Here is a 27,952-nt window from a genome sequence, read left to right as displayed (position 1 = left end):
GAAAGAAAATAGAGATTTATTTAAGAAGAGTTTAAAGAAAAGACCAAGTAGATTGCTGATTAGGCCAGCTGAGCAGGGTTCAACAGGAGTCTGGAAGGTAAAAGAGACTGAGCCCTTTCCTGTATCTTCTTAAATTCTCCTCCAGAGTCCATGGGAGGGGTGGTGACCTGGAAGTGACTCAAGTCTTGAATTGGAAATTTTGCCTGGGGGAGGGGTCTCTTATGGGTAGTCTTGGTGTTTCCAGCACCTGTGCTCCCTGGCTGCCCCACCAAAAGAGAATGCAATCCAAATCAGGTTTTATCCCCAATTAGATTGTGAGCTCCTTGAGGTTAGGGACTGCTTTTGTCATTCTTTGTATTTCTCAGTATTTAGCATAGTAATAGTGGGCACTTAATAAATGCTATTTTATTTATTATATTCTGTACATTTTATTTTGAAAAATCCGAAGTCAGTACCCTGTTCATCCATCCATCTCTTCAGACAGCTCCTGTTTTGCCTCCTCATTTGGAATTGTTTCCTTTTGGATATTCAAAATTCATTTTTGATCATTTTCCATCCCTCCTCGTCTGCCCTCTTGAGAATTTTAGTCCCTTAGATTCAACATATTCTTCTGAACCTTTCTACCTACTTTCCCCATATCTATGGCATATACCAGACTATGCTCAAATTTCTTCTTTTCTATCATTAACTCTGTGGCAGAGGAGGGGAGGGGAGGTAAGGGGAGGAAGAGGATATTTCCTGATGCAAGATTTCCCTCAATTTAAATAAGAAATTTTATTAAGTGCCTACCAAGTGCCTGATACTGACCATGCAAATAAGAAAATGTTGTTTCTTGTTGCTGTTGTTCAACCTTTGTTCTCAAAGAAGATCAGTGACATCAGGAGTATTTGCAAGTGAACTGGCTTTGAATGAAACAATGCTGTTAAAGTCAATAGCTTCACATTCTCCTTTATAGTGATTGGAGTCCATTGGCAAAACATAGCTTAAGGCAATAAAGGCTAGGTAAGAATTGAGCCCCTTAAAGAATTTATAATCTAATATGGAGGGAAGGTATCCAGAATGGTGGTTTGATCATGGTAGAGTTGAAACCAAAGGAGAACATCTGGAATATCTGGAAGGAAATAGATGAACTGTGAGCCCTCTTTAAATGGAGGCTTTGGACGGAGTTTTTTTACTCTACCCTCCAGCTTTCCAAAAAGAAGGCAGAAACTACTGAGGTACTGATGAGGTGAAATCTTTGGAATTATGAGTTTCTTGGTGATGAACTTTTCCTGGGGGCATAATGATGGTAGAATCAAATCCAAGGACTCTAGCTATACTAGTTGGTGAAAAGTGATCTATCAGTGATTTTCTCATTCTTGGTGAGAATGAGATCTAGAAAACAATTTTCCCTTCATGGTTGCTTTACTTTATGAGGAATGAAGTTGTCATTAAGGAGAGAGAGAGAGAGGAGAGAGAGCTCATATGTTTGGATAATTGAAATTCATCATAATTATTGTTATATCATGCCTCTTTGTCCAGCTTTTAAAAAAATTAAAAATTGTTTTAGTTCCAAATTCTTTCCCTACTCCATTCCTTTGGCCACCTATTAAGAATGTAAGAAATACAATACTCATTACCCATATGTAGATACACAAACCATAATTCTACATTTGCTATATTCTGAAAAATAAGAAAGGAAAGGAGAAAAATGTTTCAATTTGTACTCTGAATCCATTAGCTCTCTATCTGAAGGTGGATAATGGTTTTCCTCACAATCCTTGGAATAGTAGTGAATCATTGCATTGATCAATGTTACTAAGTCTTTCATAATTGATCATCATTATAAAATTAGTTTTACTGAATTTTTTCTTTGTTTCAGTTTATATGAATTTTTCCAGGTTTTTCTGAAGCTATCACTTTCATCATTTCTTATAGCACAATAGTATTCCATAACATTAATGTACCATAATTTATTCATTCATTCCCCAATTGATAGACATTACTTCAATTTCTAATTCATCATTGCTATAAATATTTTTTGTATATATGTTTCTTTTTCTTTGTTCTTTGATATTTTTAGGGTATGGAGCCATTAATGATTTTGCTGGATCAAAGAGTATATACAGTTTTATAGTTTTGGTGGAGCATAGTCCCAAATTACTTTCCAGAACGGTTGAATTGTTTCATAGCTCCACCAGTAGCATATTAGTATACATATTTTCCCCTATCCCCTCCAGCATCTGTCACTTATCTTTTCTGTCATCTTAATCTGATGGACGTGAAATGGTTTCTCAGAGCTGTTTTAATTTGCATTTCTCTAATTATTTGTGATTTGGAACTTTTCTTCATAAAATTATTTATTAATAGCTTTGATTCCTTTTTTTTTTTGAAAACTCTCTGTTTATATGTCTTCTCATTTGGAAAAAAGTTTATGAGGAGGAACCAAGGAGGTAGAAAAGTCTAATAAATATTGTTTCTTATTTTTATTGTTTTAAGCTGTTAAATCATAATCTTTCTGTACATGATCTTTTTTTATTCACCCTTAAAAATTCTTTAAAATTATTCTTGCTATGTTGTTAAGTAATTTGAAAACAAACCATTTCTCTTTGGTTATATTTTTAGCCTTGGACTTTTTTTGTAAAAATTAAAATCCCCATGATCACTTTTATTACATGTTTTACAAATCTGCTAAAATTGTTGCAGTTTGTCCTTGCCACTTACATTAATATACAGTAAAGACCTCCTCAAACTTTCTGACAGTTAGCAAATCCTCTCCGTGGGAATTCATTTTCTCCTAACCCATAGCTACCTCAAGTATTTTAGCACTTGAGTTAATTAAAGATCAAGGTTTGCCAGTTTCACGGCTGTTGACTTAACATCTTTTAATTTCTTTTTCTCGTGGAAATTAAAGTTATCCAGGCATTTCCATCATAAACATTATGTAAGAAAGCTCCTAGAGGCTTTTTGAGCTCAGGGAGGATTTTTCCCCCCTTTTTTTTTGTTTGGGAAAGAAATAGAGTGTAATGAATTGAGCAGGGTACTGAGAGCCAGGATGCTTCTGTGACCTTGGACAAGCCACATAATCTTTTGCTTATTTATCTACTGGTAAAATATACCCAGTCCCATAAACAAAAATTTATAGTTAGTCACTCTTCTTCCAGATTTAGTGAAAATTAATAGTTTCTGCAAAAAACACTTTGAAAGCCTTATTTGAAAGTCATTAGATAATGTCAAAACACTTTTTAAAAAGGATCTCTCTGGTAATATATTCCTCCGATCCCCCCAGGTAATCCACTTCCTAGTCCTCTTTCCTTTGATTGAAGCATTTTAAGGAGAACTGTTTGATTTCACTCTCCATGTATCAGTCTAAAGTCTTCCCTGTTTGCAAGATATATTCCAGTTCAGAGGCTGCTCGTTATTGGTGGAATGGGCTCTCAGTCACATGGCACCAGGGAGCGCTCCCTGGTTCTCCTCTGATTGTTTTCACGGATTAACAGATATACTTGGGTTGAAGAAACTGATTCATTTCTTGATGGAAAGAAAAACCTCTTTTCGCTTTTCACTCATTTTTTTGTCTGTAGGAATTTCCCTGACAGCAGACCAAATGTTTGCAAGCATGAATATCAGGTAAGTGTCTTTATATCTCTTCATGTCCCACGTCTGAGGGTGAATGCATGTGTGAAATTAGAGCTCTGCAATTACTTTGTATCTGCACAATACAGATTGCAGATTTAATTGTGGTTCAAAAAATGTAGAACTGATATATTCTAAATACAAATCTGAAGAAGTATTGAACTGTGGGTGAAGTAAATATCATGAAACAATGTCTAACCCTGACCATGCCTTATGTGAGTTATTATTCTGTGATTAGAAATAATCCTACAACATAGAATGTGTGTTCATGTATATATATATATATATATATATATATATATATATATATCTTCCAAAAAATGACTTCACCTAAAGTCACATTCTACTTATTTCTTTCATATATGTTTTTTCCTTAAAACCACTCTACTTAGAGATGATTTAGAAGGGATAGAGGAAAATGCTATCTGTATTTCCATTATCTTTTTGGAGTTTCCTTTTGCATCTTAAGGGGGAATGTAGACAGAAACCATAGAATGAAACTGCAAAACAAGATTCACTTTTATAGCACCAACTTCCAAAAACTATCAAAATTGTTATTTAATTTATATTTCCCAATTGCCACTAACATCCAGTTATTCAGAAGTTATGTGATCCCAACATATCAGTTATTGAGGGGTACATGATAAGCTGTCTCAAGTTGTACTAAAAAAAACCCCCTTGAATCAATAATTTATGGAAAAAAACTCCAGTAGATTTTAATTCAAGTATTTTTTGTGCTCAGTTATATTCAAATCAATGAGTACTCTTCTTCAGATTAGTAAAAGGCACTCCCTGAAAACAGGGTTGCATATAATTGACTGAGTATTAAGCTGAAAATTTTCCACATATATATCTTAAAGGTCTTGATCAAATATGCACACAGACATATTTGATCGACATATATACTTGTTGTATATGGCTTGTATGTATGTAAGTATATATGTGTGTGTTTAAACATAAACATTTTGTCCATGCCTGTGTTACATATATGTGCACACAAAGAAACACTTCCATGTCAACATCATATGTGTATGTGAATGCATTGGTTCAAGTCTATCATTTCCATCTTATGAACTCCCAGATATGGACACTCCTTCCATCAATGCAGATTGGCAGCTTATTTGTAACATCTATTTTTGGAGGATTCACAGGGATTGGGAGACCTACATATAGCTACCATTTGTCAGAGGAAAGAGTTGAACCTAAAATCTTCCTGATTCCTATGCTGATTTTTTCTCCACAACACCAGTGTGTTTCACATTGTATAAATATTCTATTAAAACTATGTCTAAAATCAAAGATAATTTTTTTTCAGTTCTATTTGTGTGATTGAAAATTCTGAAACCTAAGAAATGGATGATGGGTTAAAAGAAAAGAATGGCAGAATTAAAATTTGAGATATGTAAGGCCCAGTGTTTCAATATGAACAACTGCTAAATTACCAAAGAGACTATTTAGATTTATATTTAGGGGCCTCCAGGTTGAGTAGAAATGAAGGAAGGGAAAGTCAAATTGGCTTTTGTTCATGAACTCTGCACTGTCCAGTGGAGGTTCCAAACTGTGGATTTAGATACAGGTCACAGCTATACTCTTTCTAACCATCTTTCTGAGTAAATTCTGGAGACCTGACCCTAGAATCCTGATCCAGCACAGTGCCCATGGGTGGATGCATAGTCCCCAAGTGTAGCACTTTTGGGAAATGGGAGTCTGAACTCTTGGAAGCTATTAAGTCTGAACTAGCACCCTTTCCACAGATTTCTGGCTCAGGCTTATCTATCCCTTGGCACTCTAGGTCTTTCCCAGTTCTGTGGATAGCTTCCTTTCCATAAACTGAGTGTACTCTTAAACTGAAGTACAAGAACTTTTTTTTAAAAATTTATTTTTATTAAAGATATTATTTGAGTTTTACAATTTTCCCCCCAATCTTGCTTCCCTCCCCCCACCCCCCACGGAAAGCACTCCATCAGTCTTTACTTTAATACAAGAACTTTTAAGAATTTTTTTGTTAGGGTGGCTAGGTGGTGCAGTGATAGAGTCAGAGTACCTGAGTTCAAATCCTGCCTCAGACACCTAATAATTACCGAGCTGTGTGGCCTTGGGCAAGCCACTTAACCCCATTGCCTTGCAAAAACTAAAAAAAAAAAAAGAAAGAAAGAAAAGAAAAGAATTTTTTGTCAAAAAATTAATACAAGAAGCAAGATGGATCTAAACATGATCACAACCTACCTTTTCAGTCATTACCAAAGTCCAAAATAACAGGCCCAGTAATCACCTAATTTAATCTAAGGATTTTTCTACTTTGATTTTGTTACCTTAGATCCTATTTCATTGAGAAGTGTGACTATTCTGTATAAATCATAATTGTGTCTTTTTTAAAAATTGTATAAACCTTTGGATTTTTTCTTTGTAGTAAAATAATATAGATTTTTGGAAACAAAGTCTAGATTGAGGTACTAAATTAGTGAAACATAGTCTGGAGTTAGGAAACCACATCATTGTGACCATTACTCTATATAAGGCCAGTAGAAATAGTGCTGGGGTACTGATGAGGTCTCCTTAAGGGTCTCCTGCCCTGCCTTCCACTCAAATCTGCCCCCTAGACATTTCTTTGATTGGTCCTGAGATGTTATAAATAGATGACTTGGATGGTCTGTAAGATATCCTTGTAGAGTCTTACCTTGGGTTCCTCTCTCCAATATTGGGGCAAAGAAACATACCTAGTATCCTTAGATATCAGAGAATAATATTATTTGGGGGAAAAATAAGTGAGAAAGTCAATATTTTTCTTGTATTTAATGATCTGCCAATTTTAATTCTTCATTTATTTTATTTTATGTTTGTTATAGGTTAATTCAATACATAGGTGTTCTATTTTTAGTTTTTAGATTATAATTGGCATTCACAACTTTAAAAGTCTGTCAGGTTTTAAAATTAAGAGCATAATATTTTTATATTTCAATATTAAAATTGAAATGAAAATGTTATTTAGAAAATAAAATCATAGAATGTCCCCATTTTAAAAGGTATAACATTTAAGAATGATTTTAATGTGATTCTGTATTATGAGTGTATTTAGACTTGAATAAATTTTTTGTTCATTCTTTTGTTTGCTCATCTCTACAAAACCTAGGAAAGTTCATAAAGCCTATTGTGTTGAGTGAGTCTATATTGTTTTCATGTGCCTGTGATTAGAAATCAGAGATTTCTTTAAGCCCAGGATGAATAAGAGAGACCCATTGTTCCTCTTTTAAAATCTTTTCATTGAGGCAGGCCATCCTTGGCTCAAAAATAAGAAAGCCACCTAGTCTTCAAAGGTGACCCCTCAGAAACACTTAAGAAACCTGTCAAATGGAAATAACTGTTCCTGGGAGATTCCTAGGTAGGCCAGCCTCCCCCAGACAGAGCTGCGCTTCTGAGTGACAGCTTGTCTAGCTCCATTGTACTCAAGTCCAGGATTGGGAGATATCTTCCTGGTAGGAATCTCCTTGAAAAACTCCCTACACCCATATGTTTATATGACAACTTTCTAGCTGGAGAATTAGACTGAGAAAATGGCAGTATAATTTTTTTTAATACTTTGCTTAGTTTTTGCTTTTTTCTGGCTTTTTCAATTTCTTTTTTCTGAAATTCAGATGTCTTCTGGCACAAATCTGTGATTTATGCCACCATTTATCACAATGATGTGTGTAAATAGATATCTTGGTCAATTTTTTCCAGATGCTAAAGAATGATATATATGTGATCAAATTGACAAAAGAAGAATTATGATTATGTTAATTAAATCCCAAATTAGCTGCTCTCTGCTATAAACATGTAGGTACAAAGGTGAACCTTAGTTCTCTATCTTAATAAGGGTTACTATGGGTGAACACATTGCCCTACATTAAATTCAGTCAATCAACCAATCATTCATTAAGGGCCTATGTGCTATGCTCAGTATAGATGTTGCAGATAAAAGAAACAAAAGACACAAACAGTCCCTGTTCACAAAGAGCTTTCATTCTCCTGGAGGACAAATAACGTGTACATGAATGAATATGTCATTGTTGCTGTCTGTCTTTCTTTCCTGAAGAGGACCATGATGTCAGATAGGTGAAGCTATGACATGCAGGTGAATTGAATTTAAGTGAGATGGGGTCTCAGTTTGACTGAGGCAACAAGTGGGAGAACAAGATAGAGAAATATATATACACATTGAAGTAGTGCAGACACTAAACAGTTTGCAAAAAGCTACTTATCCTGAAAATTAGTCCTAAGAACATAAGAGAACCAAAGGGCTCAGTACAGCAAAAATAATAGGAGTTTTTCAGTGACCTGCAGACATCACATTGTGTTTATGTTTATGTCTCTGCTAGGGCCAAGTAATAGGCTCAGGTATACAAAATTAATTTCCATTAGTCCAGGTATACAAAATTAATTTCAATCGGTTATCAGATATATAAAGTATAGCAGCAAAAAAATGGATGAATACAAAATAAATATGAGAAAAGAAGGAAAGGCATGAGCAGATACAAGGATCGGGAAAGGTATGGATCCCGATTAAGAAGAAGGGAAAAGAAAGGAATATGTATTTATATGTCATCTATCTACCATGTACTGTGGAGTATATGGGGAGTTCAGGAGGACTAGGACCTCTGGTATGGGTCTTGGTAAACCCTTTTCAGGGCTTCTCATCTCCCTGGCACTCAACTCTCACCTGTGGCTCCAAGAACCTGTTTGTACAGTGGTCACACCTTGGTAAACCATCTCAGCAGATGGGCTAAACTAGGTAGAAGGTGTCTGAGAGTCCAAAGACTTTGGCCGGTAGCTACCCAAGCACATGAAGACTTCCCCCAATGGAATGGGCAGACAAGAACAATTTGCTCCAATGGCCATGAAGGCAGCTGAAGTTTGCATTATGGAGAGTTTAGAGCTTGGTTAGATTTTGAAGACACCAAAGTCACAAACTGCATCCTGGGCAATTGCCAGTCAATTGTTTGATTATCCACCTGTGACGAATCATTCTTGACCTGGAAATACAGGTGTAAAAAGAAAACAAAGCTTTATTAAAAGAGGTTACAACACAAAAGAAAGTAATAGGAAAGTTAAGAAGAGATTAAAGAAAAAGTAACGTGGATTGCTAATCAATCTTGGCAGACCAGCTGCCGGGCTCAGCAGAAGTCTGGAAAAAAGAGAGACAGAGCCCCTTCTGAAATATCCTTAAATTCCCCCTCAGGGTCCATGGGAAGAGGTGGTGACCTGGAAGGGGCCCAAGTCCAACATTAGAGAGTTTGCCTTTTGGGGAGGGGTGGAAGGGTCTCGGATTCCTGTATGGGTAATCTCGCATGCTGTTTCCAGCACCTGCACAATTTAGCTGCCCCTAATCAAAAGTGAACAAGATTAGACTGAAGGTCAGGATGGAATATTTTAACAGAGGGAAAGAAGGAAGATTTTTTTAACAGTGCAAACAAAAGATTTACAACTTTGTTTCCAATTGATTTCAGTATTTCCCATGCCCATGATTCTCTGCATCAATCTTGGTATTTTGTCTTGTCACTGGACTTTGATGACTCTGAAAGAGAGAGTGAGGTTCCAGAGGGAAGCATTAGGAGCAATGATTAAAAGTTGTAAATCAGCAAGTTGAGACTCCATCAGAAAAACTTTCTATCAGAGAGCTGTCCAAAGTAGAATAGAGAGGTCCTGGGTGTCCTCTGTAGAGCTTTTCAGGCAGAGAGAAAGGTTCTGTTTTGTTTTTTTTCAGTTATGTGTTGAACTAGATGGCCACCAAATTCCTTTCCAACTCTGAAATTCTATGAGTTTGCAATTTCTTCATGAGCCAAATCAGTAAGTATTTATTAATTGCTTCCTATATTCCAGGCCAAGGATTCTTAACCTGAGATCTGTTAACTTATTTAAAAATATATATTTATAATAATAATAGCATAATTTATTTCTTTATTAATCTTTGTGTTTTATTGTATAAACTTTGTATCCATCCTTTAAAACATTTATAACCACTTTTGTTATCTTTAAAGTGGAGATAATAATATACTATAATCCCTTTCTGCCAGGGTTGTGAGGATCACATAATGAATGTAAAATACTTTGTACATTTTAAAGTACAAAATAATAACATGAAAGTTATTATGCATATATATACATTAAGAATAAACTATAAGGGAAGCAGAAAATTGGGGGGAAAAGTTTTAACAGATAGTTTTAGTCAATAAGTATTTATTAATCACTTATTGTATACTAGACACTGTGTTAAGTGTTGCGGATACAAATACAAGTAGAAAAAGTTCTTACCCTCTAGGAGCTTACATGCTAACGGGGGAAGACAGCATTGCAAAGGGAGTTGAAAGGAGGGAAGAAAAAAAATTGAAGGCAGAAAGTCAGGGGCATTATAGAGAAATATATAGAAGAGATCAGTGCAGCCTGGAGAGTAATGAAGATATGACAGAAGGTGGGTGGTGGTGGGGGAAAGGAATAGGAACAATTAGTCAGAGAAGAGGATTGGGAAGCAGAGGGAGAGGTCACTGGGCATATTTCCAAAGTATAAAGAACAGCAGTGGATTAAGTTTCTATCCTAGAGACAGCTAGGTAGTGCAGTAAACAGGGCTCTGGGCTTGGAGTCAGGAAGACCTGAGTTCAAATTTGACGTCAAACACTTAACTAGCTGTGTGATCCTGGGTTAGTAACTTAATCTGTTTCCTCAATTATAACATGGGGTTTATTATAGTGCCTATCTCTTAGGAATATTGTAGAATCAAATGAGGCAGTATTTGTAAAGCACTTAACATAGTACTGTCTAAATTTATTTTCCTTATAGAAACAGTTCAGGGAATCAAGAATACTACTTGAAGAGCGAAGACACATAAGGATCTGATTCAGATTAAAACTATTCCTGAAAAGATAAATAGGGAAAAAAAGATCTAAGCTATCAATAATTATATGAAAAAATGCTATTTGTTGTTATGCAGTCCTGTTAGTTGTGTCCAACTCTTTGTGATCCCATTTGGGGTTTTCTTGGAAAAAATTCTGGAGTGCCATTTCCTTCTTCAGTGAATTTTGCAATAAACAGGCAAACAGGGTTAAATGACTTGCCCAGGGTCACACAGTAATTATCTGAGGCTGTATTTGAACTCAAGTCCTCCTGATTTTGGGCCCTGTACTCTATCCACCTAGCTGCTACCAATCACAGAAATCACAGAAATGTACATTTAAAGCATGACGAATGCTGCATTCTCTTTAACATTACATTCAACATAAGTATGGCTATCAGCTATCAATTATAACAAAAGGCGGAGCTATTTCTCTGATGGTTACTAGAGAGAGGGTTGCTTTTATTTTGCTCCTGAGACCCACACTCAAGAAGACCTGGAACTTGTTGAGGCTGAGTCCTGTGAATTACTTTGATCCTTAAAATTCCGATTGTCTCTGCTTGGACATTTTTGGCTATGGTTTCTGTGTCTGCATAGATCACTTTGATGGCATTAGATGCTTGAGGGTCAAGTACCAAGTCCTGAAACAATTTCTGCTGTGTAATTACCCTTGCATTTCCAGGATCCACAATGCTTATCCCTATGTCTTTCTGCACCTATTGCTCCACCTTGGGGAGGAGAAACTTGATGACTTTTCTTCTTTGTGGTGAACATGCAAAATTATCATGGGAGTCTTCTGACCCAGAATCACTCAATAAACATTTATTAACCACCTACTATGTGTCAGACACTGTTCTAAGCTATGTGTGTGTGTGTGTGTGTGTGTGTGTGTGTGTGTGTATAAAAAGAGGCAAAAGAGAGTCCCTGTCCCCAAGGAGCTTAGAATTTAAAGGAGACAGCAAGCAAATATGTAGAGACAAGCTCCATGTTGGATAAATGGGAAATAATCAACAGAAGAACTGGAAGGCTGGGGAAGGTTTCCTACAGAAGGTGGGAAGGTGGACTTTATTTAGGACATGAAAGAAATCAGGGAAAGCAGTAGGCAGTGTTGATAGGATGGGAAGGTCAGGCATGGGAGAGAACTTGGAGTTAGAAGAGAGTATCTTGTTTGTGGGACAGGAGGCCAATATCACAGAGTTGAAGAATGGGTGTGTAAGATGGGAAAGATGGGAAGAGCCTTGGTTTGAAGGACTTGGGTGCTAAACAGAGTATTTTGTATTTGATCCTGATGGTAGTAAAGAGTCATTGGAGTTTATTGAGTAGAGGGGAGACATGATCAGACCTCTATTTTGGAAAATCACTGTGGCTGAATAGAGGATGGTTGGGATTGGGGAGAGAGAACTTGGTGCCAGGTTATCAGCTGGCTATTACAATAGTTACATTGAAAATGAGACCCAAACCAGATCTGGGGTAGTGTCAGAGGAGAGAAAGGGGAATATTCAAAAGATGTTGCAAAGACAAAATTGACAATAATGAAGGGTCAAGGATGACATGGAGGATATGAACCTGAGGAGCTTGGAAGATGATGTTGCCCTCTTCAGGAACAAGAGGAAAAGATAGTATTTGGTTTTGATCTACCTCCCTCAAATGTCTCAGCTTAAATTTGTAAATATTCATGTTAGGGAACATTGTATGAGGTTATCCATTATCTTGGCATCTGTCTCTCTTAGTCAATCTGTTAGACACATCACTGTCTGTCTTTAGGGGCCTTCCATCGTTCCTGGTATTTTTTGCCTGTTCAACCTAAACCTCCAGAGACTGTTCTTCCAAGTTGTAATAAAACAGAAATCAGAGAAAGTATACAACCAGTCTCTCAAATGCCTTTTTATTATTTATTAGCAAATATAGGGGCTAAGTTTAGTCTTTTCAGAGATGTTTTTTTAAAACCATGTAGCAGATAAATTCCCAGAATGAAAGTTAAGAGGAAAAACTCACTTTTCCTCACAGATTCTTCAAAGAATTTTCTGAAAGATGTTTCTTTGCGAGATAAAGAGTTAAACCATCTACTTCTTCATTCTCTATCTTAATGCTTCTTCTAAAGCCATCTGGAACGAATAACAATTGAAACTTTCTGTCTCCTCACAAACTTTTCATAGAGCAAAGTTAAAACTTATTTCCCACAGGCTCCTTAAGGAAAAACAGTTAAACTGTCATTATTCAATAACCCTAAAACTCCTAAAGACAGAGGGACAGTCTATATCCTCTCTGTGTGAGAGAACATTGAGACTGGTAATGTTTCTTATACGTGTTAATTTTCTGTGTAAAAGCAAGCTCCTTTCCTTTGTTTTTACTTTAGAATTTCTCTAATTTCCCTTCATCCTTTAGCCCCATTTTTGTTGTTGTTCAATTTTTTAATTATATCTGATTCTTCATGACCCTATTTGCAGTTTTCTTGGCAAAGATAATGGAGTAGTTTGCCATTTTCTTCTCCAGCTCATTTTACAGATGCGAAAACTAAGGCAAACAGGGTTAAGTGACTTGCCCAGGATTACTTATCTAGTAAGTGTCTGAGGTCAGATTTGATCCACTTCATTGCCTAGCTACCCAAGTAGTTTGTTGTTGGTGAACTGTTTCAACAGAACCCAATTCTTTGTGACTCAATTTAGAGAGGGGAAAAAACAGGACAACAGTTAAACCCACTGAAAAAGTCTGAAAATGTGTGTACTGTTCAACAATTACAGACCTCCTGCTTCCTCAGAGGGGTAGATTGGCAGCATTTTCTCATAGGTCTTCTGCTTGATCTTTATAATTTTCATTGCATTTACATTTCACTGTTTGGTGAGTGGTTGTTCTTTCCATTTGTATTGTAATAGTTACTGTGTATATTGTTTTCTTAATTGTGCTTACTTTGTTCTATATTAGTTCATATAGGTCTTTCCATGCTTCTGTTTTCATTATGCTCATAATTTCCTTACAATATAGTAGCATTCCATTACATTTATATATCACAATTTGTTTAGTCATTTTCCAATTGATGGACACCAATTTATTCCCAAATCTAAGCTATCACAAAATGTGCTGTTATGAATATTTTGAAGATTTTTGGGAACTTTCTTCTTAACAATGACTTCCTTGGGTTATAAACTGAATAATGGAGTCTCTGGCTTTCCAAAGTGGTTACACCATTTCAAAGCTCTCCTAGCAATATATTAAAGTACTTCTGATACAACTCCATCAAAATTGACTACTGTTATTTTTTTGTCATTTTTCCCAGTTTGTAGGGTGTGAGGTGAAATCTCAAGGTTGTTTGGATTTCCATTTCTCTTTTAAGTGATTTGTTTCATCTTTTCATTAGTTGCAAATACTTTGCAGTTCTTTTATAACTACTTGTTTATATTCGTTCAGCATGTATCTATTAGGGAATGGCTATTATTAGCATATATTTATTTAATAATTGTTTATATATATCATGAATTGAATAGGTATTTAAAAATTAGAACATCAACAAATAAATTTAAATTAAGTACAAAGGAGGAGACATTAAAAGGAGAAATAGATAAACTTAGAACCCCCCAAAATGTAGAAATGATAAGTAAAACTAAGCTGGTTCTTTGAAAAGACTAATAAAATTGGCAAAGCTTGAGTCAATCTGATTAATAATAAGAAAAAAATTAAGTTTACAAAATAACAAATGATTAAGGTGAAATAACAAAACAAATTATCAGAACCTTTTGTGTACAAAAGAAATAGCTGGGTACCTTCAAATATATAAAATACCTAAACTAACAGAAGATCAAATAGGAATCTTTAAAAAATCTAATGGCAGAAAAGGAAATAATTATCTGTAAAAAAAATTGTGGAAGAAAGTATTTTCTAATCAAAATGGATTAATAGGAGAGTTCTATCAAACTTTTAAAGATTCAATCCTACACAATTCTATACAAATTACTATCTCAAAAACTGAGAATAACCTAGAAGCTCTTTCTTGTCTTTAGTAAAAAGAAGTGTTCTTTAACTATATTAGACTAACTAGATTTGTATCATTCTAAAGAGTTTTTGTTCATGTAGATGTGTTTTTCTAAGTGTGAATGTTTGTTTTCTTCAAAGCAAATATTATTATTATACTTTAGACTCTTCTAATATAGTAATGAACTTGTAATCTTTTTGATGTAGGTATTCTCTCCAGTTTCAAGATTTGCAACTCATTCATCTGTCCTTCCTGGATGGTTTTATTCAACTTCTAAAATAAATTTGCCACAATTAGCTGAGTGACTTTCTTGAATTCTCTTGTCATTGTGTGACTATATAAAAAGAATGGTAGAGAATCCACACTCATCCCTTGCTCTTGCTCCATGACTAGTCAGTCTTACTGGGCATATCTTTTTTTTTATGAAATATTCTTTTTGTCTTGCATAATGGTTTTCTTGTAGTTTTTTGCAATCCACCCATGTCCACCATGCACTTCTCTATTACCCTTTGTATGATCCTTTAATTCTTTGAAGATTGTAGTGTTCCAAGACTCACAGCCAAATCAAATCATGTGACTATCATCCTAGATTATAATTGATTGTCTAAAATGAGTCTATGAAAGTAGTAGCATTTTTCTTTGTTTGACTACATTTTCTATGAATGTTTTCTTTTTCCTTTTCTTTGATTTTCTTTTTGTTTTCTATTTCTTTTTTTTTTGGCTTAAGTGGTTTAGGAGCAGAAAGGAGAGAGAAAATAAATTGTTTATTAAAAATTAAAATTTGAAAAATAAAAGCAGAGTGATACTTTCACAGTAACAAAATAAAAACTCCAAAAACCCACATTGCAAGTTTCTAAATACACCAATTGATTTTCATGGTGTTAATTATTTTATTTATAAGGGCATAGATTAGAAATGGAAGGGAATTTAAATATAACATAATCTAATCCCTTTATTTTATAGACAAGTCTCAGAGAGGTTAAAAATCACATAGATAGAAAATGGCAGAGCTGATATTTGAATCTAGAACCACTCTTTCATTCTAGATCCTATACTGTTTTTTATTGGACTGGGCCCCCCCTCTCCTTATGTTTCTTTGCACAGTATACATCAAATGTGTTTCTCTACAAAGGGAGCACCTGAATGGTCACTGAGGACATAGACTCATTTCCCTTAGTAGTTCTAAGTCTCATTTCAATTCTTCAATAAGTTTTTTAGTATCATAAATACAGGTGTTCTTTTCATCCTGTGTGACTTTGATCACACAGATTTGCCACTTTGCCACAGATTCTTGCTTTTATTCATTCTGCTATCCACTTACATTTTATTGATAAATTAATCCTATTCATTCACAATGATCACTACATGTGTTATTTCCTTCTATCCTATTTTTCTCATTTCTCCTTCCCTCCCTATCCCTTCTCTCCTCTCCCTCTCCCTCTCTTTATCTCTCTCCTTCTTTTCCTATTTATATAGAAAGATAGATTTTTCTACCCAACTGAGTGTGTATGTTGTTCCCTCTCTGAACCAATTCCAATGAGAATAAGGTTTAAATATTGTCCATTCCCCATCTTTATCTCCACATGAAAGCTGTTCCTTTTTAACCTTTTGTGTGAAATAATTTTCATCATTTTCTATTCCCTTCTCCCTTTTCCCAGTCTATCCTTCTTTCTCACCCTTTAATTTTATTTTTTTGAAATCATCCCATCAAAATCAACTCACTTCTGTGTTTTCTGTCTATGTAGGATCTAACTGCCCTACTAATAAGATTCTTAATGATTGTAAATATCATCTTGCCACACTGTAATGTAAATAGTTTGATTTTACTTATAATGTCTCTTTTATATTTACATTTTTATGTTTTTCTTGAGTCTTACATTTGAAAGTTAAACTTTCAGGGCAGCTAGGTGGTACAGTGGATAGAGCACTGGCCCTGGAGTCAGGAGTACATGAGTTCAAATCCAGGCTCAGACACTTAATAATTACCTAGCTGTGTGGCCTTGGGCAAGCCACTTAACCCCATTCGTCTTACAAAAAACTTTAAAAAAAAAAGTTTAATTTTCTAGTCAACTTTGTACTTTTCAACAGGAATCCTTGAAAGCCCTCCATTTCATTAAATATCTATTTTTTTGTTCCTTTCTGAAGGACTATACTCAATTTTGCTTAGTAGAGATTATCCTTTGCTTTGTGAAATAATATATTCCAAACCCTCTGATCTTTTAATATAGAAGCTGCTAGATCCTGTTTTACCCTGACCATAGCTTCATGATATTTGAATTGTTTCTTTCTGTCTACTTGCATTATTTTCTCCTTCAACTGGGAGCTCTGTAATTTGTCTATAATATTCTTGGGAATTTTCATTTTGAGATCTCTTTCAGGCGGTGATTGGTGGATTCTTTCAATTTCTCTTTTCCCTTCTGGTTCTAGAAGATTAGGGAAAGAGACAAAGATAGTGAAAAAGAGTGAGGAAAAGCAATGGTTTTGGAATCAAAAGAACTAGTTATAGCATCTACTTATAAGAACTTGGTTAAGTGACTTCTTTACTTCCTCAGGCCTCAGAGACCTATATATAAAATGAGGGTGGAGGGAGGAGGACTTGGATTACATAATTTTTTTTATTTCATTTTCACTTAAGCTCCCCATTGAAATTTTTTGTTTTTGTTTTTGTTTTTTGTTTTTTGTAAGGCAATGGGATTAAGTGACTTGCCCAAGGTCACACAGCTAGGTAATTATTAAGTGTCTGAGCCTGGATTTGAACTCAGGTCCTTCTGACTCTATGGCCAAAGCTCTATCCACTGTGTCACCTAGCTGCCCCCTCCATTGAAATTTTTTCAGAGAAAAAGAGAAATAAAAAATTAGCAGGAAACAACCAATACTTTGAAAAAAGTCTTTTTAATGTATGCGATTTTTTCATGTTCATGGACAGACCAATCTCCTGGCCTTTGCAAAGAAGAGAAAGTTTTTTCTCACTTGCTTGTTCTTTGTAATTTTCACAACTCCATTAATAATACACTAATGCACCTATCTTTGCATAACCCTTTCAATATTGACCATTCCCATCTTTTGACATCTGTGCCAATTTGTTGGGTGTGGTGTAAAAACCTAAGGGTTAGTTTGACTTACATTTTTATCTTATTACTAGTGACTTGCAATAATCTTTTAAAATTTTTATTTATTTAATGCAATGGGGTTAAGTGACTTACCCAAGGTCACACAGCTAGGCAATTATTAAGTGTTTGAGGTCAGATTTGAACTCAGGTACTCCTGACTCCAGGGCTGGTGCTCTATGCACTGCACCACTTAGCTGCCCCACAATACTCTTTCATATGATTGCTAATAGTTTGTAATTTATTTGGGAATTGTTTTTTCATCTATGTTGAATAATTATTTAATGAGGAGGAAAAGTCAGTTAATTTAATTGGGTTTCAGTTTTTCTTATCTTAAAGATGAGGAGTTTAATTTAAATGACCTTATGAGATGCTTCCAGCTCTAAACCTAGGCTAATGTTCTGTAGGCTGGAAAAATTCCCTTTATTATTTTAATATCTAGAAGGTACCAATGTACCCCTTCAGTTGTCCATCTGTTCTTACCATTAATCTGATGCCTATGAATGGATTTGACAATAAAGTTTCTATCATGCCTTTTAACAGATTAATGTACTAAATTATGTAAAAGTTTCTTTTAAAGCACCTCATTATTATTTAGAGTTAGGTAAGCATTAAGTCAAATAATGTTTTGAATATACATGATAATACAGAGTAATTCTATTTTATTACAATGATATAAACCTGTTAATGGAGGGTTTTTTACCCAGAAAATTTTAGCACAGGCATAAAATGAACTTTGTCTCATTTTTTTAATTTTAAATTTTTTTTCTTTAATTTATTTACACATTTAAGAGTAAACATAATACCCCTCCCCTACAAAAATATAAAACCTCATGAGAAATAAAGTAAAAGAAAGAGCAAAAAACGTATTTCAGTCTGTGTTCTGATACCATCAGCTCTGTCTTGGTGGATCACATTCTTTATCATAAGTCCATCAAAGAAGTTTCTTCTATATTTTTCCACAGTTGCTGTTGCTGATTGTAATTCCCTCCATTCCCCCACTACCATCTATTATATTTTCTTTCTCCTTTCACTCTGTCCCTCTTCAAAAATGTGCTGTGGGGCAGCCAAGTGGCTTAGTGGACAGAGTACTGGCCCTGGGGCCAAGAGGCCCCAAGCCTATATCCTACCCCAGAGAACCAGCGACCATCTGGCCCCGTGGCCTGGACAGACCACCCAATCCCAGCACCTTGCAAAAAATAAAAAATAAAATGTGTTATATCTGACTATCCTCTCCCATGATCTACCCTCTCTTCTATCACCTACATCCTCTCCTCCCCTCCCCCCATCCCTTCTCTCATTTTTCTTCCAGATATCTATACCCTATTGAGTGGATATGCCATTTCTTTTCTGAGTCATTTCCAATGAGAATGAAGGATCCCTCATTCCCTTTTGCCTCCCCCCCTTCCATACCATTGCAAAGCTACATGAAATATCTTTTATATGAAATATCTTAGCCTATTCTACCTCTCCTTTCTCTTTCTCCCAGTACATCCCTTTTACCCATTGACTCCAATTTTACAATATATCATATCTTCAAATTCAGCTCTCTCCTGTGTCTCATCTATAAAAACACCTTCTACCTGCCCTATTAAATGAGAAGGTTCATATGAGTATTATCAGTATCATCTTTCCATTCAGGAATACATGCAATTCATCATTAAGTCCCTCATATTTTCCCCTTCTCCTCCAATCTCTATGCTTCACCTGAGTCCTGTACTTGAAGGTCAAACTTTCTGTTCAGCTCTGGTCATTTCAGGAACATTTGAAATTCTCCTGTTTCATTGAAAGTCCATCTTTTCTCCTGTCAGAGGATATTCAGTTTTGCTGGTTAATTGATTCTCAGTTGCATTCCAGGCTTTGTTGTCTTCCAGAATATTATATTCCAAGTCCTATGAGCCCTTAATGTAGTTGCTGCTAAGTCCTGTGAGATCCTGACTGCAGCTCCATGATATTTGAGTTGTGTCCTTCTGGCTGCTTGTAATATTTTCTTTTTGACTTGGGAGTTCTGGAACTTGGCTATAATATTCCTGGGGGTTGGTTTTTTTGGATCTCTTTCTGGGGGAGATTGGTGGATTCTCTCAATTTTTATTTTTCCCTCTGCTTCTAGGATATCAGGGCAATTTTCCTGTAGAAATTCTTTAAAAATGAGGTCAAGGTTATTTTCTTGATCATGACTTTCAGGTAGCCCAATAATTTTAAAATTATCTTTTCTGGATCTGTTTTCCAGATCAGTTTTTTTTTTTTAGATTTTGCAAGGCAAATGGGGTTAAGTGGCTTGCCCAAGGCCACACAGCTAGGTAATTATGAAGTGTCTGAGACCGGATTTGAACCCAGGTACTCCTGACTCCAGGGCCAGTGCTTTATCCAATGTGCCACCTAGCTGCCCCCGATCAGTTGTTTTTTCAGTGTGATATTTCACATTTTCTTCTAATTTTTCATTCTTTTGGTGTTGAACTATTGTGTCGATTTCTCACAAAGTCACCAACTTCCTTTAGTTCCATTCTACATCTGAAGGATTTATTTTCCTCAGAGAGCTTTCTTATCTCTTTTTCCATCTGCACAATTCTACTTTTTAAAGCATTCTTCTCCTCAATAACTTTTTGAACTATTTTATGCATTTGTCCCAAGCTGGTTTTTAACATGTTATTTTCTTCAGCATTTTTTTAGGGATCTCCTTGAATAAGCTGCTGACTTTGTTTTTATGTTTTTCTTGCATCTCTCTCATTTCTTTTCCCACTTTTCCCTTTATCTCTCTTACTTGATTTTCAAAATCTTTTTTGAGCTCTGTCATAGCCTGAGCACAACTTCTATATTTTTTGGAGTCTTTAGAGGCAGAAGTTTGGACGTTCTCATCTTCAGATTGAGTATTTTGATCCTCCATGGGACCAAAGCAATTGTTGATGATCACCTTCCTTTTTTCCTGTTTATTCATTTCCCTAGCCTGTGCCTGGTTTTGGGGTACTTTTGGAGCTTTTAATTATTATTGGGACACCTCCCCCCCCAGCAAGGACCTCAGTGTGCATGAGGCTCTGACTGCCCTCCTGGTCTGTGAATGACCACAAGCTCAACCTTCTGCCTTGGGGCTGTGAGGGGAGTCCCTGCTCTATGGGGGGCCTAGACTGTGACCAGGGTCTGAATGTGGTCAAAGCCCCAGAGTCCTGTTCCAGGGACAGAGGACAGACCTCAGCAGTCTCTCTCCTCTCCCTTACCTTCAGTGGGCTGAATACTCAGGGCATAGCTACCTAGAGGCTCTTGCTGGGTGGCTCCACAGGTCTGCATCCCTTTTCTGGGATCTGGGTTGCCGCAGCCCCACTGAGTGTCATGGCCATGCTGAGGGCCTGGGATTCATGCTCTCTCTGGCAGAGGTCTCCCTGCTGATCTTCCAAGTTGTACCTGGTGCTCCCTGGGGTACAGGTCAGGAAACTGCTTCTGCTGCCAGGAGCCGGCACTCCCAGGAGCCCTGGGGCTGTTCCTGGGAGGCTGATGTTTCTTTGCTCCAGCATGGTGTTGCCCCTCCAAGCAGGGAACACAGTTTTCCCTATTTTCCAGGCTACTTTGGACTGGAGAATTGCCTCACTGTATCTTTCTGTGGGTTCTCTGTCTTGAAAATTTAGTCATAATTTTAAGGTTTTTGAAATATTTTTGGAGAGAACATCTAAGAGAGGCTCTTCTTCTGCTGCCATCTTGGCTCTGCCCCTGGAACTTTGTCTTATTTGAGGAGAATTTTTGCATTAAGAATAAAGTTAGAAAAAAAATCTGACTTCTTGTCACCTTAAGGTTTAAAAGCAGAAAAATTCAGCTTTCACATTTTTATGAGATCTGAGGTAGAGACATTTATTTAGAATTAAATTTTTTTTATTCATGAATACTTTGTTCTTTTGCTCTCATGAGTTATTTTTGTTTCTGATAGACATCATGAATAGAGATGCTGAAATTGTTCAAAATTAATACTAAGTAATGAATAAATTTCTATTATATTGGTGGCTCTTAATAATTAAGACTTCTGTTCAGATATGAAAGACATCATGGGGTATGAAATTCATCTGACCTCAGAGTCAGGAGGACCTGGTCCATATGACTGCTTTTTTTGACTCTGAGTAAGTCATTTAATGTCTCATTGTCCTGGGGAATTCTCTAAGAATATAAATTGCACAGAAGGTGCTGACCTTTGTGGGTGGAAGGATCTTCCTCACCTGGGGGTTCCATACTAATGAAACTTATTCCTTTGGTGTTTAGATAGGATAAGGACTAGGAGACCCTTGGTTCTGTAAATTGTGTCCTAAATTCTTCACCAAATGTACAATTGGGAACATGAATAATTTCAGTGTAGTGTATCACTGGGAGTCTATAATGTTTTATTTGTATATACAACAATACAATGATATTTATCTTTTCTCTTCATAGCACTGTTTCTTTGGCAGATAAGAGACATGATGGAGATGTGAAGGCATATTTCAAGTCAAAACCAACTCCACAGGTAAGGACGTGACGGTAAATTATATTATTCCTTTTTTTTAAAGTGTAACAATATGTTTAATTGAATATTTTCTCTGTTAAAAGCAATTAAATTACCCTATTTCAATGATTGTTGAATGAATTCTCAACATGAGATTCATTTTGATTTTTCTCACCCTGCAGATTGTGGGAGCATAGATCTAAAGTTAGAAGGGGTCCTAAAAGTTTTTGATTCAACCTTCTCATTTTATAGATGAGGAAACAAAGACTCAGAGAGTTTAAATGACCTGACCAGTGTCATATAGCTATTAAGTGTCAGAGATAGGATTTGAAACCAGTGTTTCCTGACTATACCAGTACTCTATCTACTATACCATATTGCCTGTCTTCTGAATTCAAATTTACTACTTAACACTGCTCCCAAATATAGGGACTAAGGGCCCATACATCCCTTTGTGATTCCCTTTCCAGACCACTCTAACCCATTGTACTTGGAGCCACCCAGGAAACCAGTGGAAGGTTCTGAGTGACCCAGAGCTTGGCTGTTTGCTTTCTGGCATTGATTACTATGTTCTAAGTTTCATTTTGCATTTGTTTGCTTTGGAGTTCAAGGTATTTCTTGAATTGTTGTTAGTTTCTGAATAACACTGAATTTTTCCAAGGCCAATATTCCTTACTTATACTAATCTAATGGAGCTGAATCTATTGACTTGCAGGGAGCAATTAAGTGCTCCATTTAAAAGTTGTCTTACTAAGGAGCTAGATTGGGTTGATTTATTTTGCAGAAGAATTTTCCAGTCACTGAAGCCTGTAATCACAAGTGTTTTATGTTGTGTTAGTTTTGCTTTCAGGCACACTCCTTTCTTCGATTTGGTTACAATGGTTAAATAATTAAATATTAGTAACTGTCCTCCTTAACTCTGAGGTTTTCTTTATTTTTTTGTGCTTCATTGTTGCAACTCCCAGCATCTGTTAGATGTTTATAATCCTGCTGCCCCTGAGGAAAGATTAACTACCTAATAATTTTAGATCAGATTTGTGAAATTTAATAGCCAAGAACGTTTTTATTCTTCAAGCCCTTACATTCTAATGTTGGGGAAATCTGTTTAAGAAAGGCAGGCCTCCTTTTAGATGTGGAATGTTCTGTTTATGATGAGATCTTTTATAAAAGGTAAAAAAACAAAACAAAATATTTTATTCCAAACAGGGATAGGGAAGCACTTAGATGACCAAAGAAAACAAAAACTTTGCTTGGGACATTATTGTACTGCTTTCTGTCTTTGTTTCAGTATGCTGGGCAGGCACCTTATAAAACAATCTTGACCTTGGAATTTGAGCTTTAAGTTACAAAAGTAATAACAGCTAATAGCGCTTACTATCTGCCAGGTTCTCTGTTAAGAGATTTACAGTTATTATCTCATTTGATCCTTACAACAATCCTAGGAGATGGGTGCTATTATTATTTACAATTGAGGAAACTGAGGCAAACAGTGTTCAGCAACTTGTACAGGGTCAGTCACATAGCTGTGTCTGAGAATGAATTCAAACTCAGGCCTTCCTGAACTCTAGACCCACTGCTATGTACAGTAGAGGCAGTTGTCCCACTCTGGAACTTTAGTTTCTTACTTTGTAAAATCAAAGAATTAGACTTCTTGATTCCTATGATCTTTTCTAGTTTGGATGTCAAACAAATGATGAAGAAGTATTTATTGAATGCCAAAAAAGGCTCAGTCCTAGGGATACAGGTATGAAGAATAAAACAACATCTTCTCCAAAAGAGTTTGCATTCTAATGGAGAGCATAAATATAAAGTGAATAAATACAAATATATACAAACTAGTTAAATACAGAGGATTTGGGGATTAGGAACTGGTGGGACCAGGAAAGTTTTCATGTAAAATATTGTGCTTGAGTTGTATATTAATGGTAGAAAGAGAGAGCCTTTGTGAGACAAGGAAGGAAGGAAGAAGTGCCTGTCAGGCATATTTTCAGTGATTTTATTTTTTTGGGAGGGTTGTTTTTGGCTTCAAATTCTCTTTCAGTTTCCTCCCTAAAGGTATATAGGGATACTATTCTATTTGCTGCCCCTTTTCCCTAAAAATTCAACCTTCTTAGACACCAAACATCAGGATACCTGACCTTAGTACCTGGTTATCAAGAATGATGAGTTTAATAGAATGCGTTCTGTGGGAGGGGGGGAAGGGAAGCAAGAATGGGGGGGGGGGGAAATTGTAAAACTCAAAATAAAATATTCCTAAATAAGAATAATGAGTTTAAATTGGAGATTTCCAAATGACCTGATTCCTCTGGAGTAAATGACCCCAAAATGGATGACTTCATAATATTCTGGGGTTCTTGTCTTGGGTGGTATGTCTATGCATTGTACATTCTCAATTCTCTAACTGGGTGTGCCTATGTTTGTAGTACTTCCTCTAGGTACAAAAAAACCAGAATCCCACATATGGTTCTGTTATTATCTACGTCATCTAACATCCCTACATGTGACCTCTGAACTTTTCCATTTCTAGATAAACTTTTATATCATGCAGAATTAAGTTCTTTGTGTGCCTTATCTATCTATCTATTTATTTATTTATTTATGCCTAATTAGGGCATCAACTTCAATCTCATCACAAAAGGAAATCTGGATGGAGAACCTTGGAAAACCATCAGCCCCAGTCAAATCATTCCCATTAATGTCTCAGTCAATGGAACTCCTTGCATTCTCTTCTGGGCTAAGAGAATAACAATTAAATTTAAAAATCAACCTTTGTTGGACCTTACAGATAAGACATTTGGAAAAGAAGCAAGGGTGGATGTTGGCAATTCAAATTGCAGTGAAGAAAATGCCATGTAAGTATGAAATTTCCCCAATAAGAGCATCAGGATTTACATACAAACATCAAAATTGAATTGAATTGTTGCTACCTTCCCTCCTAACCTATCATTAACTAGTATGACAATGCAAAGGATTTTTGTGTTATTTGGTGTTCTTATTCAGAGATTATTTAGAAGGGAGAAATGGGCTTCCTTGCCAGTGACCCTGAAATCTTTTTTTTAAAGGTCCATAAGGTCATAGTTTTAGACCTGGAGGGGTTCTCTGAGGTCTAATCTAACCTTATTTTTTTTAGAAGAAGAAATAGGGCACTAGAGATATCAGTTCAGTTGTTTTATGTCTAACTCTTCATGACCCTAGTTTGGGGTTTTTCTTGAGAAGATAATGGAGCAGTTTATCTTTCCTTTTCCAATGTGTGTGTTCATTTTACAGAAGAGGAAACTGAGGCAAACAGGATTAAGTGAGTTACTCAGGGTCATACAGTCCTTAAGTGTCACAGGAAGGACTTGAACCCAGATTTTCCTGGCTTCAAGTATACCTTTTTATGCTTTAAGTTAGGCTGCCTTTCAAATAAGAAAAATAGCAAAACATGATTGCCATTTATATGTTCTATGGGAAATCTTTATCCAGGTTCCAACTTGAGATGGTGGGAACACCTTTTACCCTTCAATCCTAGTGTACATCTCCAGTGTACTCATTACAGACCATGTGTGCTGCATTAGATTCTTGAAGTGGCAGCGAGACTCTTGTGACCTTGGTGGAAGCAGAGAACATCTGTAAAGAGTCAACTGTTTCTTAGACCAATGCAGAGGTGATGGGGTTCCCTTTTGTCCCCCAAAGCCATGGACATTTTTAGGTGGGATTGGGTTGGTTAAACATACACATTTATATATAATAACACTAGCTCACATTTCTTTTCTTTTTTTTCTTTTTAGCAAAGCAGTGGGGTTAAGTGACTTGCCCAAGGCCACACAGCTAGGTAATTATTAAGTATCTGAGGCTGGATTTGAACTCAGGTACTCCTGGTTCCAGGGTCAGTGGTCTATCCACTGTGCCACCTAGTTGCCCCTCACATTTCTTTTTTGAGAGAATGGGAGTCAAATGACTTGTCTAGGGTCATATACCTTGTAAGTGTCCAAGGCTAGATTTGAACTCAGGTTCTACTAACTCCAGAGCCAGTGTTCTATCTACTGTGCCACCTAGTTGTCCTCCTAGATCACATTTCTATGACATGCTATATTTGCAAAGTTCTTTCCTCACAAAACCCTGGGAAGATGAGAGTCTAAAGTGCTGTAATTCCTATTGAATGACTTGACCGGTTCACAATTCCTACTAAGGGGAGAAAGGTCTTGAAATCAGTCATTCAGAATCTAAGTTCGGTGCTTGTTCTACTATCATACTAATATCCATACATGGGACTTAACAATTTACAGATATGTATTTCTGCTTTGAACAGTCAGACTACCCAAAGTCATTTAGAATCAGTCATAATGCTGAGGATTTTTAATTCAAACTTAAACTGAGCAAAACAAACAAATTGGGAACTAATTCTCCAAACCTAAAGTCAGAAAACATTTTCCAGAAAATAATTGAGAAAGATCTCTATATTTCTAGGATTTTCAAAGCTCTTCACATAAAGAAGGTCACCTTATTTTGCTTAGCTCCTGTCATAGGTAATTTAACATTTATATGACTATGAACCACCTTTTTAATGACTGTGACATGATTGGCTCTAAATGGTCTTAAGTGTGACTCTGAGAGTGCTCAACTACTGGCAAATGGGTGGTTCCAATAAATGGTAATTGCATGGAATGTATATTGATGTGTTTATATAAATATTTTAATATGAAATAACTTTCCCTCCCTGAACTTCAATCCATCGCTTTTACATATTTTTTTTATTAAAGCTAAAAGACTATTATGCTGATACATATTTCCAAGTCAAAATTATTATGTTATACTTAATGGTGTCCCTATTAATAAATATTAAGTAAAAGTTTAGATTCTACCACGAAAGACATTTTAACTCTTCTTCCATGTGAAATATATAGTAATGAACTCCATGATAGCTGTTAGCCTTTGCTTTAGACTGTAACCCCCAGAGTCTTTCTTATTAGATCCTTTATACAAAGCAAACTGCTTGATTATCATTTCTTATGCCCTAGCTAGTGCACTGAACTATTCCCCTTCCCATGGTTAGGAGCAGATGTGCAGAACAGTTATTCTGATGCCCCTCTGGTTTATTTTGAAAGGAATCAGATGTGCCTCTTGAGGGGGTCTTCAGGGCCCTCAGAAACCACTGATGCCTTCAGATCAAAAGAGCTCTTTACTGGAATCAGAGAAACTGGCTTGATTTTGCCACTCAGCTGGATGACATTAGGGATGATACTTAAACTTCTAACTCTCAGTTTTGTCATCTACAAACTGGGAACAAAAACAGCACCTGCCTATCTTATAGAACTATTGTAGAAATTAAATAAGGTAATGCATGGCCAAGTTCTCATTACATGTTAAGTGCTCTACAAAATAATTCATTTCAATACTTCAAGGAGTCATGGTTTCATTTGTGTGAATACTTCTAGCACTGAAGCAATATAATAATAATTTCACAATTGGTTGGTAAATGTTCTTTGAAAGTTACTATGATTGGAAAATTTGTCTCCTAGTTGTCAACCTGGTAATAACCCTTTCTGATTTCAATTAACCTGAATTCAAGATGACAGACATGTAGCCCATATATGAAGGATTTCTAGATTCAGAATGGTCAGAGTTGGTGATCTCCTAGCATTACCTATAAAAAATTCATAATTATCGATACACAATGAAGCATTGGAGGAGTATTATAGAGGAGGATACATATAATAATGTTGTATTATTATTGTTGCTGCTTATGTTAATAATGTATACAGTTGTTGGATTATCATAAATTTTCTATAGAATTTAATCAATATAAAACAATTGCTACCATGAAGAGATGCAAAGAATCTCCCGATCACATAGCTCATAAATGTTTGGGTCCTTGCTGCATAGAGAGACAGAGAAGCCAAGAACAGTGCTATTGTAGTCTATAAACTCATAGAATTGATTGATTGGTTGTTTGTTGTCC

General features: G+C 36.0%; 1 protein-coding gene across 2 annotated transcripts in view; it reads left to right on the top strand.

Moving 5' to 3' along the window:
- Positions 1–3,415: 3,415 nt before the first annotated feature.
- Positions 3,416–27,952, top strand: part of LOC141498430 (V-type proton ATPase subunit S1-like protein) — a 37,053-nt gene continuing 12,516 nt past the window's right edge. Inside the window, exons 1-4 of one of the 2 annotated variants that reach the window (XM_074201595.1) lie at positions 3,416–3,609; positions 9,356–9,438; positions 21,960–22,032; positions 24,622–24,863. In XM_074201595.1, the coding sequence (XP_074057696.1) occupies positions 9,407–9,438; positions 21,960–22,032; positions 24,622–24,863 (347 nt within the window). In that variant the 5' untranslated portion in view covers positions 3,416–3,609; positions 9,356–9,406. The remainder of the gene's footprint in view (positions 3,610–9,355; positions 9,439–21,959; positions 22,033–24,621; positions 24,864–27,952) is intronic. The other variant, XM_074201594.1, reaches the window with a different exon arrangement.

This window comes from Macrotis lagotis, chromosome X (assembly GCF_037893015.1).
Source record: "Macrotis lagotis isolate mMagLag1 chromosome X, bilby.v1.9.chrom.fasta, whole genome shotgun sequence".
Lineage (NCBI taxonomy): Eukaryota > Metazoa > Chordata > Mammalia > Peramelemorphia > Peramelidae > Macrotis > Macrotis lagotis.
This window is presented reverse-complemented; position numbering and strand designations above follow the sequence as displayed.